The sequence below is a fragment of the Pimephales promelas genome, chromosome 14, assembly GCF_988280905.1.
Source record: "Pimephales promelas chromosome 14, fPimPro1.hap1.1, whole genome shotgun sequence".
Classification (NCBI taxonomy): Eukaryota; Metazoa; Chordata; class Actinopteri; order Cypriniformes; family Leuciscidae; genus Pimephales; species Pimephales promelas.
Window position 1 is genome coordinate 11230004 of NC_142782.1, and position 12884 is coordinate 11242887.

A 12884-nucleotide genomic window follows, 5' to 3' on the forward strand; every position below is an offset into this window, starting at 1 on the left:
TTTTGTTTATATATATATATATATATATATATATATATATATATACATTTCTATATTTATTCATTATATTGATTTTAATGGTAAATTTAATATCGTTTTGTCCTGACATGCTCTGGCGCCCCCTATGGAGGTTTGCTCCCTCAATAAATTTTATACAGTGATGTAAAGTGTAAGAAATATATTTGTGTCTCAGCCTCAGCGTTGAACCCTTTTTGAGTAATTCTCTCTTTCTGTCTACAGCCTACAGGCGAATAAGTGCCAACTGAGCTGTGAAGTTGGGACCTATTATAATGGGCACCGACGGGCATGTGAAAAGTGCCACACGACTTGTGCCACCTGTGCAGGTAAACATTGTACATTTATTTAAAGCACTTTATTTTCCATTTAGGCTTACAATAGAAGTTGATTACAACCTTTCACTTAAATGTAATTTATAAAATAATGAAAAATAAACTAGTTATAAAATATAAAATAAAATAAACTGTGGGAGAGAACACTGATTGGCCATTATATTTTTGTAATGCATATATGCCCCTATTAGTCAGCAATTTTTAATCCAAAAATGACGAGAAGCTATATTCGTTGTGATGCACAGTATTATGTAATTTTGAAGTTCTAGACTTAACAAGACTGTGCCTTCTGAGACCGTTATGTCTGTGCCGTTAACTCCAGTGTTCAGACACGGCAGCTAATTACTAATGCTTTGCAGAACAACCAGTGCTTAGCTTCTGAATATAGTTCATCCAGCATAATTACTGTTGTTAGCTCTGATTCTGCACCAGATTTAAAAAATGGTGCATAAAATATATATAAATATATATATAAATATGTATATTTAAAAAGTCATAATTCTGAAATCATTTTGACTTTTTATCTCACAATTTTTACTTAGGTTCTAATAATTTCATAATTGAGTTTTCATGTCAGTTTAGAATTTTTATTTATTAGCATGTCATTAATACTAAAATCAAAATTATGACATATGTCTGTTATCACGGTACTAAAATCTCATTACTTGGTACCAGTAACATCCAGTAACACCAGTTTGCTGTACCAATTTCAGTATATAGCAAAAAACTGCAGAATTAAGGACTTTAAAAAAGTTGTCCAGTTTTGTCTTATCGATTATCAGTCATCGCAGTTTCCAATTCAATTTCACATTTAAATATGCTTTTCAATTCAGAAATTTAGCAGCACGAAAAACTAAACTTGTATTCAGATTGTGAATGACTAATAAATAGAAAGCAAGAGAAGAGCCTCCCTTTTATAATCACTAAGGCTGTTGTTTTCTAAAGCGCAAGCTAAATTAATTCTATTATATTATTTATTATAACGGGAGTTACTTAAATTGTACAATGAAAATCGTATGTACAATGCATTTACACTAAATTGATTAAAGGAGAACTTATTTTAACATTGAGCTCATTTTTTTGTACATTTGGAGTGCTGTCAGCACAGAAAAAAACGACAAAAATCGGTGTTGCCTACACCGCGTTATCCTCTATTTAAAATTAGCACCCTGTTGATTTTCAATGGGGCAAGTTCTAAACCTGCTTTTAGCCTCTTAAAGGACAACTCCGGCGCAAAATGAACCTTTGGTCTAATTACACATTGCTACCTAGTCAACCGTTATCCGAGATTTGTTTTCATGATTGCCGAATGTAAATAGTTTTATTTCTAAAAACAGTTTAGCCTATAACGCTAGTATAATGCTAGTATGTAGGGCATAGAGTAATGACAAATAAAAATCGCTTGTTATTACCACTAACAAGGCTCAAAATAGCCCCACACCAACGCAACAGCATAACAAGGGTCCCTACATTCAAACCGAAGCATTGAGAACTTTGTTAGTGTCCAAACAGTTTAATAAGAAGATATTTTATACACACAGTCAACTTCGCGAATACAGGAAGAAGCCATCTTTGAAAAATAGTCTCGACCAGTCGATCTACGAGCGCCGATCCAAGTGCGCTGAACTGTGCAGAATCTCATATGTTCAGTTGTTTTCGGAAGAAACACAAACACAAACCGTTTTCTTCTCTTCATATACACGTAGCCTACTGTTCGCGCTCACCTTATCACCTTATTCACATCTCACCACCGCACTTGGATCGGCGTTCGTAGATCGACTGGTCGAGACTATTTTTCCAAGATGGCTTCTTCCTGTATTCGCGAAGTTGACTGTGTGTATAAAATATCTTCTTATTAAACTGTTTGGACACTGACAAAGTTCTCAATGCTTCGGTTTGAATGTAGGGACTCTTGTTATGCTGTCGTTTTGGTGTGGGGCTATTTTGAGCCTTGTTAGTGGTAATAACAAGCGATTTTTATTTGTCATTACTCTATGCCCTATATACTAGCATTATACTAGCGTTATAGGCTAAACTGTTTTTAGAGATAAAACTATTTACATTCGGCAATCATGAAAACAAATCTCAGATAACGGTTTACTAGGTAACAATGTGTAATTAGACCAAAGGTTCATTTTGCGCCGGAGTTGTCCTTTAACATCCTTTATTTGTCATTATATGTGCACAGCCATATGAGTGGTGTTATTAAGAGTGACCAGAGTTGTGGACTCGAGTCGCATGACTTGGACTTGACTTGGACTCGAGTCCCAAATTTGATGACTTGCGACTCGACTTGACATATTCAAAGATGAATTGCGACTCGACTTAGACTTTGACAATAATGACTCGCGACTTGACTCGGACTTGAGCCCTGTGACTTGGAAAGACTTGACCTACCTTCTAAAACCACAGATCAGAGTTGTAATAATCGCTGACTGTAGTATAGTGCTGTGTCATTGACGCATGATCACAGCGCTGATTAGCGCTGCTTTCGCACGTTTGGCACTGAGCCAGAGAACACGTGATAGAGTGCGTTCAGCAGCGCGTGTCAGTTGTCATTTATTATCACACTTTCAGACAGTTTTCAACCAAATAATGTTTTCTGTTTTCTTTTTCAGGCATTTAAATACACAAGTACTAGCGAACCATTTATAATTTGAGAAAGAAACTAAGTAAGCGGAAATAATAAACCATTCAAATGTAATTTTGAGACATGTTATTTTTTCCCCCACAACAAACGCACATTTTAGCCTATAGGTAACTATAAAGTCTTCTCCCTGTTTACCAGCCACTCACTTTCATGTCTTTTGGGAGAAATGGATGGATTTACGTTACATTTTGTACATGACAGGAACATAGCTATGGCACATAGCCCCAAAAAGTGTCACGTGACGCTTGATATGTCGCCATGGAAAAAGAAATGTTCTAGTACAATTACTGTCGCGTTAACAAAATAGTTTAACCAGGGACTCAATATTTTAAACTTAATGTGCAGCAAATCACTAGCCTGGCATGCCAGACCTACATCAAGATGTTAGGTCTGGAAACTCATCATTGACGGGGCTCAATCCGAGGGGCGGGATAAACGGTTGTCTTTCAAATTCTCTCTGCACGCAATTGGATAGCGCTAAAGCCAATCAGAGCAACGAAGAAGGTGACGTACTCAGCGGAGCAAGTTGATATATTAAACTTTTACCGCATCCAGTCCAGCTGTCAACATTGAAAATAAGAGAGATTTCCCAGAATCCATCCCCAAAATAAGGGATTTTTTTGTTTTTTACACGACCTGCAAACTTTCAAAATAAAACACTAATCATTAAAAGTCAAAAGAGTTTATAACTAGCCTACATATGTGTGAGAGAGAAAGAGACAGTATGTGTGTGTTTTTGTGTGTATGAGAGAGAAAGAGACAGTGTGTCATTAAAAAAAATAATATCATAGAGAATGTTTAAATATTAATATCAGCTTACGAGGGAAACGGAGCCGGAGTAGTGGTGCTTCGGGGTGGTGGAGATGATTCGGGAGAGGTCCGTGCACCTATACCGATCAGAGCGCGCACTGACACGGAGTAAAGCCTTATCCTCGACGCCACAGCACGAGTGGGCAAAAATGACAAGTTGATCGTTTCGCCACAGCTTTTTTGTAACAGCGCGCGCGGCGCCGGCCGCATCCGAGGATGAACGACTTCAGACCGAATATGTCCGAGCTTGCTCTGACCGGCTCAACTCTGTCGTCATTATGTTAAGCCCGCCCGCCGACTCTATACACAATGTGATTGGCCCTACCAGAGTTGGGGTTTTCCAGCTCAAACGTCTATGGAGAGTTGCTAGACCACACTTTGCTGCAAAATAATTTTTGCTGCCGCTAGGGTGCGTCTAGATTTCTAGGCTAGCAAATCACGATAAATTTTCCCAATGAACAGTTACTTTTGTTTTTTTATTTTTAAATCTGCATTGCCACTCTTCACATTCAACCAATCAGACAACCAACCAATCCACATCCACTAAGTTTGAATAAATATGATAATATTATGTATTATTATATTATATCATATTTTAAAAGCCTTCCTGATATAAATTAGTATACATTTCATTTACTATAGTAATTAACACAGAGACAGTAATTTTTGCAAAAAGCACTAATGACTTGTAGCTTGAACTCGAGGACTTGCGACTTGTGGGTCTTGACTCGGGACTTGACTTGGGACTTTAATGCAAAGACTCGAGACTTACTTGTGACTTGCAAAACAATGACTTGGTCTCACCTCTGAGAGTGACCACGGTCAATCTGACTGCAGTAGATGTGAAAGATATTAATAAAAATTATGTTAATTCAGCCAGCTCACATACCTGTATTTACTTCCTGTTATCGGTAGAAGCCCACAGTAGTCGATTGTCGAGTTCGCGCGCGTGATCATTGGTAAAAATGAAACTCAAAAACCTCCTCCGTGTGTTCAACATCTGATATGGATGAATTATCCATTTGAGCTGATATTCTCAGAACACCACACAGCACCATCATTGGCTGACAGTCTGAGTCTACACTGTTGCTTAGTTACCTTAGTTAGCGCAAACTCAACAATCGCCTACTGTGGACTTCGACCAAAAACAGGAAGTGAATACAGGAATGTGAGCTGGCTGAATTAACACCATTTTTATTAATATCTTTTACATCTACTGAAGTCAGATTGACCGTAGTCACTCTTAATAACACCACTCACATGGCTGTGCACTTGTAATGACATATCAAGGATTTTAAGAGGCTAAAAGCAGGTTTAGAACTTGCCCCATTGAAGTCAACAGGGTGCGAATTTTAAAAAGAGGATAACACAATGTAGGCAACACAGATTTTTGTCGTTCGAAACCTTTGACTCTCAGGCCCTTTTTACACCTGGTATTAAGATGCATTTTGGTCGATCGGATCATAAGTGGACGACACTAAATGCGGGTGCAAACGGGGTGTAAACGTTTTAAGCATGTCCACTTTTGACCACTTCCAGAGGTAGTCAAAAACCCATTCAACCAGATTGCATTCATAGTATAAACGCCACAAAAGACACGTACTCTAACTTAATGCGTAAACATGAAGGGAAGCGCGCTAGCCAGACAGGATTTAAAATTTGTCGGCTGAAGACCCAAGTTTGTTTTGAAGACGAAGATCGTACCAAGCACAATGTTCGCTCGCCATTCCTGATTTCTAACACGCAATTTACATATGTACATTTTTGTCCATGCCTCTAAATCAGTGAATTCATTCTTTCTGAGATTAGCTTCCATCCCTAATGAAATGTGAAGTCACAAATTATTTGTGTTTTTGTAACTACACTCAAAAAAATTATATGTTGGCTTTAATTAATTATAATTTGTCAACAGGTTCCACATAACTGGATTACGTTAAACAAACATAATTTGTTCATGTAACTTTAACATAATAGAATTATGTAATTTTAAATTACCCAATTTAAGTAGTCTCAACGTGAATTTTTAAAGACTTCCTGACGTGATTCAAAGGCATTTTATTATATTCATTCATCCATTTATATTTCATTTGATTCAGTGACATTTAATTAAAGTGTTAGACTTTAGCTAGCTATTTGCTAGCAGAAGCACATATTAGCATCTTGAATGCTAAGATTTACATGCTGCTTCATTCAAGGCAATTGAAATTAGTGAAATAGGTCGACAGTCGAAAAAAATTCCCCACTCTTCTCCACAATGGTAACCCACTGTAATTTAAATGGTTTAAAAATTCCAATGTAATTTAACATTAAACACTATTACACACTATCAAGTCTTCCCATTTTCTAAATTACTCAAAAAAACAAACATAAAATAACACTTAATTTTAACTTTTTTCCTCTCTTAATTCAACCATATGCAAAGCATGCTGGGAACTAAGAGCACTGCCCAGTTTCAGTTAAGGCAACACAAATCAATCATGTAATCCAACACAAACAGATTAAGTAAACTCAAGTTGTTCATAGATTTTAGCAGATTGAACACAATAAAATTAAGTTCGGCCAAAATGGCAGTCGGCTCACACTATACTGCCACCCTCTGGATGTACACATTTTTTACTTAGCATAAATGGTTTGTGTTTAGACAACACATTAGGATTTTGTACTGTCAAGTTGAGACACAATTACATAGACCTTAATAGAAAAAAACATGTAAAGTCAAAAAACAATTATTATAAGTAAACCATATATAAACATATTATGTAAAGTGCACAACCTCCCTAGTTCATTTTTTGGAGTGAAATACACTATGGCCAATGGCCTTCTATGCATCTCATTATTTGCGGTCTGCTTTTTGTGGCGCATGATGTTATGTCGTCCATGTTCTCAGGAACTGGCATGGAAGCGTGTAATGACTGCGCTCCAAACTATTACTTCGAGGAGTGGCGTTGCGTCTCCAGCTGCAGCGCGGGATATTACTTGGCGGAACAAACGAAAGACAACGGAGACGTCCAAAAGTCCTGTCAAAAGTCAGTACTTCACTGCTGAATGTGACATCTGAGAAAGTGTTTCCATTGAAGGCGGTAATGATGCGTTTGACACGTGGCGGATGTGTGATTGTGCCTCCAGGTGTGATCCTACATGCTACGCCTGCGCAGGCCCGGGGGAGGGGAACTGCAGCTCCTGTGTCAACGGATATAACCTGGAAAATGGTTTGTGTGTCGTCAGCACCATCTGCAAAGATGGTGAGTACCGTAGATTCATCCCTGTTAGCTTTCGTGTTTTCTTTACTCTGAATCTTTTGTACAGCAAAATATTTTAGTTTTGCATGGGGATTAATCATGGTTTGTTGATTTTGTCTTTCTGATATTGCCTTTTTTGGAAAAAAAAAACATGTCTAGAGCACATTTCACCCCAAAATAAATAAAAAATTACACTTTTTTTGAGAGGGGGAGGGGGGTTTAAAGCACATTCTTATTATTGTGCGTGTGAATGTTTTACAGAACGTCAGAATGTTGAAATTCTGAGTCCAGAAATTATGCTGACCAACATTTGCTAAATACTACAAGTTAAAATAACTTTTTTTTTTGAATTTGAGTTTATTTTCAAATTTTGTTTAATCTTGTGAAATAATCACACAATTTTCAGCATTGTTAGTCCTGACATGATTCTTCAGAAATCATTCTATTATGCTGATTTGCTTTTCAAGAAACATTTCTTATTATTATCAATATTGAAAATAGTTGTGATGCCTAATATTTTTTTCAGTATTCTTTAATGAATAGAACATTCAAAAGAACAGTATAAATTTAAAATATCCATTTTTAATGTAAAAATGTTTCCTTGCTGAATGCATTATGTATTAATTTCTTTCAAAAAAAATGTAGTGACCCTAAACCTGTGAAAAGTACTGTTATTTTCCATGATTCTCAATATGGATTCTCAGTTTTTGTAATGGGTTTTTAAATTTATATTTGCAGCACAACAAATGATGCATTAATACTTTACATTAAGAAAATGTATTAATATAAATTATTTTATTTAATTCAAAAATATAATTTTGAACATAATTTCTTCTGATTTTGAGGTGAAATATGTCTGGTTTCTTGAGATGTGCCCAATATTTCAGGACAATTTATTCTCAAATTTTTCTTTATGGGTAACACTTTACAATAAGTTTTCATTAGTTTAAAAGTCCTCCGTAATCAATAATTTTATCCCTTAAAAGTAAACTCATCTTTGATCACCAAAATGACATATTTAGCGTTTTTTCATATTTAGTGACATATTTAGTGTCTTCATGGCTTAAAATAGCTTGAATGTAACTACACCCTTGCCCCAATTAGTATACACGATTCTATAAATATGAAAATTAGCCCCGCCTCCACTCACTCACGCCAGCTCAGAGATCCACTAGTTGATGATCACACGTTAACGTGATTGGTTAGTTTGTGACATCAGAAACACCAGTGAACATGGTTTGTCTTAAAGCATATTAAAAACACATTACAAACTTGATTTTCACCACAACAGAACTTTAACATGAACTAATAATGAACAATACTTAATTTAAGTTAATTTTAATAAAACATTTACTGAAACATTATGGAAATCGGAATTAGTTTTGTTAACATTAGTTAAGGCGAGACACTACAGGAGAATAGGGTAAAAAAAAGATTTAACTAGCAGATATCACAATGAAACTTTCCAAGTCGATTACCTACATTAAGATGAGAAAAAAAAATATTACAAGTTTTCTGTAATTTAATGTTTAAATATGCAAATGAGGCATTATCTAATGAAATATGCACTAATTTGCATGTATTTTAAAAAATGAAATCTGAGCATTGAATAAAGCCAGGTTCAAAATTCTTTTTTCATTGTGTTCACACATTAGATCATGAGAAAACAATTACACAGGGATTTATGGATATCTACTTTTGTTATCCTGTAAATCAGAATATACAGCCAATTGCCTTGAAAACATTATTTTTTGGAATAAAATGTTATATAAATCAGGCTAGGAATAATATATTTACAAATCCCTCTGTAAATGTCTTCATAATATTACTAGGTACAAGACTGGAAAGTCGGGTGTATATAGGTGCTACTGAAGTGGAGATTTCATACTTGGAATATGAGAGAAAAGTCATTTTGAGAAAACTGGCCTTAAAGATTTAGCATCAGCCAATGAGATTGTGCATTTAGAGTTAAATCCCCCTTTTACTTTCACGATTGGTTGCTTATAAAAAGGAAATGACCATATTTGGATCCAACAGCGTTGTACTGGAGAAAAAGAGCTTTCTAACGGTGTGTGTTATGCAGTGTTGGGTAAATTACTCAAAAAAAGTAATTAATTACTAATTACTAATTACTTCTTCAACAGTGTAATTAGATTACTGTACCAATTACTCTCTCTAAAAAGTATTTAATTACTTTTAATTACTAATTACTTTCAAAATCCCATATCAATCTCAACCAGCTGAATAATACAAGGACATGAATCTGTTTTAATTCTTTCAAATAAATACTATAAAATTGCATGAATTATCCTTAAACTGACCAAGGTGGAGAAGGTTACATTATAAAAACATAATTTTTAACATCAGACAATACATTTTGATGTTAAACCCACTATTGTTTTATGTCTAATCTCATGACATTTCACAGTTTTTTTCATACATATTTTACAATAATTCATATGAATTTCTACGAGTGCGTTCGTACGATTTATACACCTCATAAAATGCATACGAATCGCTGTGAGATCGGATTGATCTATTCACAGTATTTACCTCAATTACATCAGAAGTAACTGTAATTAAATTGCAGATAAATGAAGAGTAATCCCTTAATTTACATTTTCAAGGGAAAAGTAATTAAAATACAGTAACTAATTACTTAGTAATTAGTTACACCCAACACTGATGTTATGACAGGGTGCAGATCGCGATCGCTGAGCAGCAGGATGATTTATAACGACAACTTTAAAAGAATTTTTGAGAAATCTACCGACGCAAACAGACAAAGTGTAGTAAAATAAAGACCTAAATGTGTATTTTGGACTTTTTTTCACCACAAGTCTGAAAGAAGACATGTTATTGAAGACAAATATCCCAAAATGTTTTTGCCTGCCGTGTCTCGCCTTAATGCACCGTGATTTAGAGCAAACAATACCCAGCTGGATTGTAATTAACTAACATGAACTAAGATGGTAATACATACTGTAACAAATGTATTGCTCATTGTCAGTTCGTGTTAGTTAATAAATTAACAAATGTAAACAAATGAGACCTAATTGTAAAGTGTTACCTCTGATGACCCAAGTGCATTTTGGGAACCTTGAGTTCAACATGGGCTTCATTTTTACAGTGGAGCATAATGTGTGCTTTTTCTAGCAAAGGAAAATAAAGATACTCTGCAAACCTGTGACACTGTAAAAATGATTTTATTTTTAAATCACTTTCTAAATGTTTGTTCTCCTTTTCTTCCCGATGATCTTTCCTTCAAATCTTTTCATCCTGGATTCCAATCACACCCGGATATCCTCCGTCCGTCGAACAATCGACTGGATCAAAACAAAACAAAACAAAACAAAACAACATTCGCCTGTCACCCATCACCTCGCTACGATCTGCATCGCTTCCTCTCCGCTGCCCGATCGCGTGCTCTGTTTCTGCTCCTCTCTCCTCTTCCTGCTCTCTGGAAAGCAAATGAAGAATCGTGGGCTGAGGGAAGTTTCTGTGTGCTTGTGAAAAAGAACAATCTGTGCCAGAGGAAGGTTCTGCAGCAGCTGTGCTGTAGAACATGTTCTCTAAAGGGCTGAAGGAACTTTTCCGGCCCCACTTGCCGCTCACGTTCCGCTAATTTATATTCCGGTCGGGAACCTCGAATATGGGACTACATTGTGAGGTTTCTCGATGCCAGAACTACAACAAACCTACCTTTATCTCTGTGTGTCTGTCTGTGTGTGTGTGTGTGCGTGCGCGTGTTCGTATCGACAGAAGCTGTCAGGGTGGTGCGACTGGGATCAGTAATAAACAGCAAATCATACATGTCGGTATTTTGTGACCAAAGCATGGATGCCAAATTTTTTTTTTACCTTTTTCTTCCCTTTGGGTCCAGAGAAGAATTTGGAGCGACATGCTGAGCGTTGAAGGGGCGGTTCTTTATGTTTCCGCTCGTTTCACGCGTTATGACAGCAGTGATCAAAGCCAGTTTGTGCATATTCTGAATAAAGCACACTCAGAGAACCTCTACAAGTTTCAGCAAGACCTCTGTGAGCAAAGGAACGACATAAACCATAGCGCAGGTTCATCTCCTGATCTTCACGACTGCGGTAAAATCAATACAAGATACAATAAGAAGTACTTTCCTGAAGGGATGAGTATTGTACTAACACTAATGACCCGTTTAGCTGATGAATGCCGTCATGTCAGGTGGTCTCACTGTTCAGAAATTCTTCACCTCAGGCTCAGATCTCTTACCTGTTTGTGTGTGTGTGTGTATGTGTGTGTGATTGCGTGTGCATTTCATTATTCAAGTGGAAAAATAGGTTTCGGGAAACCTAGGCGTAACCACAACTGGTGTTAGTGTAGCCAAGAAACATTGACTGGGCTGAAGTACAGGTTTTAGTCGTGGTAGCTGAAATGAGGTTTGAAACACTTTTTAATTCATTTTACCTTACCAGGCCATTCGTGATATGCCTTTAAAAAATGAAATAAATCCCTATACATGCATTTTTTTTTGTATCTTGCCATTTCATGAAACAGCTCCACAATATTAATCCTACATAGTTAATGTGAAATGAATAGTGTGTCCGGGTAGATCAGGGTCAGCTATTTATATTTTATTGATTTATCATGCAAATGTATAGTGAAACCGCTCCATTTTAATCAACTTTGAAATGGCCACTTAAAAATAGTTCATTATTCCATGTCTTTACGGGAGAATAAAACTTTTATTCACATAACTGGTGCTATTGACATAATGGAGTTGTGAGTTTTTTGAATTCACATTTGTGTCTTGGATTCGTGACGTCCAACATATATTTGTGAATTCAAGTTAATTTTTAGTTTAGTTGTTTATTTTTGATCATACTGGCCATTTTTTACTGTATGCCATTGCAGTGTCCTTGGGGAAAAGAAAAGAGAAATACTTGAGGGGAGTGTATTACGTTTTAATAAAGGTCAGAAACGAGGTGAAATGTTTAGGTATACTAATAGTACTACACAACAAATTAGACTTCTACATTCATTAAGGACATGTTCGACCAATCCACTTTTGCTCAATGTTAAGGGGATTTCTGTCTTTTATTTATGAATGCTGTGGTTTAAGATGACATAGCCTTTTATTTATGAAAAAGATTTATAAATGGTCTTAGTTCAAATGAGTTGTGTTTTGTGGATGGCGTTGCAGCCACTTAATGCTAATTGAGTATTCATGACGCAAAAAAAGTTGTAGTATGATGTACGTTTTTTTTTGCGGACTCAATACATGCAACGTTACATAACTAATGTTATATAGAGAATCAGTCTATGTTCAAATGTGTTGCATTTACTCTGTTCTGGCAACGTTTTTTCTTATTGTATATATGTATTTTTATCTCTATTAACCTTAAAATATATTTTGCACCCACGTTCAATTGAAATAAGGGGGGAAAACGGATGAGTTTTCTAAAATTATTTTATAATTCTGTTTTTAGCCGGCTGCCATTGACAGTTAGTCTAGATGAAGATGTTTGTAGTCAGGGCCAAGATAAATAAAATGTTTTATCATGTAGATAAGACTGGACGAAACAAATGGTTTACTGATCTTTTTATTAATGAACTTTAAAATAAAAACACGACTCAGAGAGATTAAATGAGACTACTTTTGTTTGCTCATTTAAATGACATGCTTGCTCAAATTACTGGTGAAATCTTCGGTCATTTTTGACCACACAATTTTACTTAATCGGAATGGTACGAAACTTTGGGAAAGGAAAAGAAAAATCATGGACATGATTCGAAAAGGTTAAATGGTCTTGAAAAAAAAAAGGTCACACGTGAAACCCTCGCGGTAAAAAATGACTGCAG

At 35.8% G+C, this 12884-nt stretch overlaps 1 protein-coding gene across 2 annotated transcripts in view; it reads left to right on the forward strand.

Moving 5' to 3' along the window:
* pcsk5b (proprotein convertase subtilisin/kexin type 5b) overlaps positions 1-12884 on the forward strand; it is a 118781-nt gene that overhangs the window by 67722 nt on the left and 38175 nt on the right. The window contains exons 18-21 of one of the 2 annotated variants that reach the window (XM_039680388.2): positions 241-344; positions 6698-6836; positions 6937-7052; positions 10518-11546. In XM_039680388.2, coding sequence (XP_039536322.2) covers positions 241-344; positions 6698-6836; positions 6937-7052; positions 10518-10633 — 475 coding nt within the window. In that variant the 3' untranslated portion in view covers positions 10634-11546. Of the gene's footprint in view, positions 1-240; positions 345-6697; positions 6837-6936; positions 7053-10517; positions 11547-12884 lie in introns of those variants that run through there. The other variant, XM_089119395.1, reaches the window with a different exon arrangement.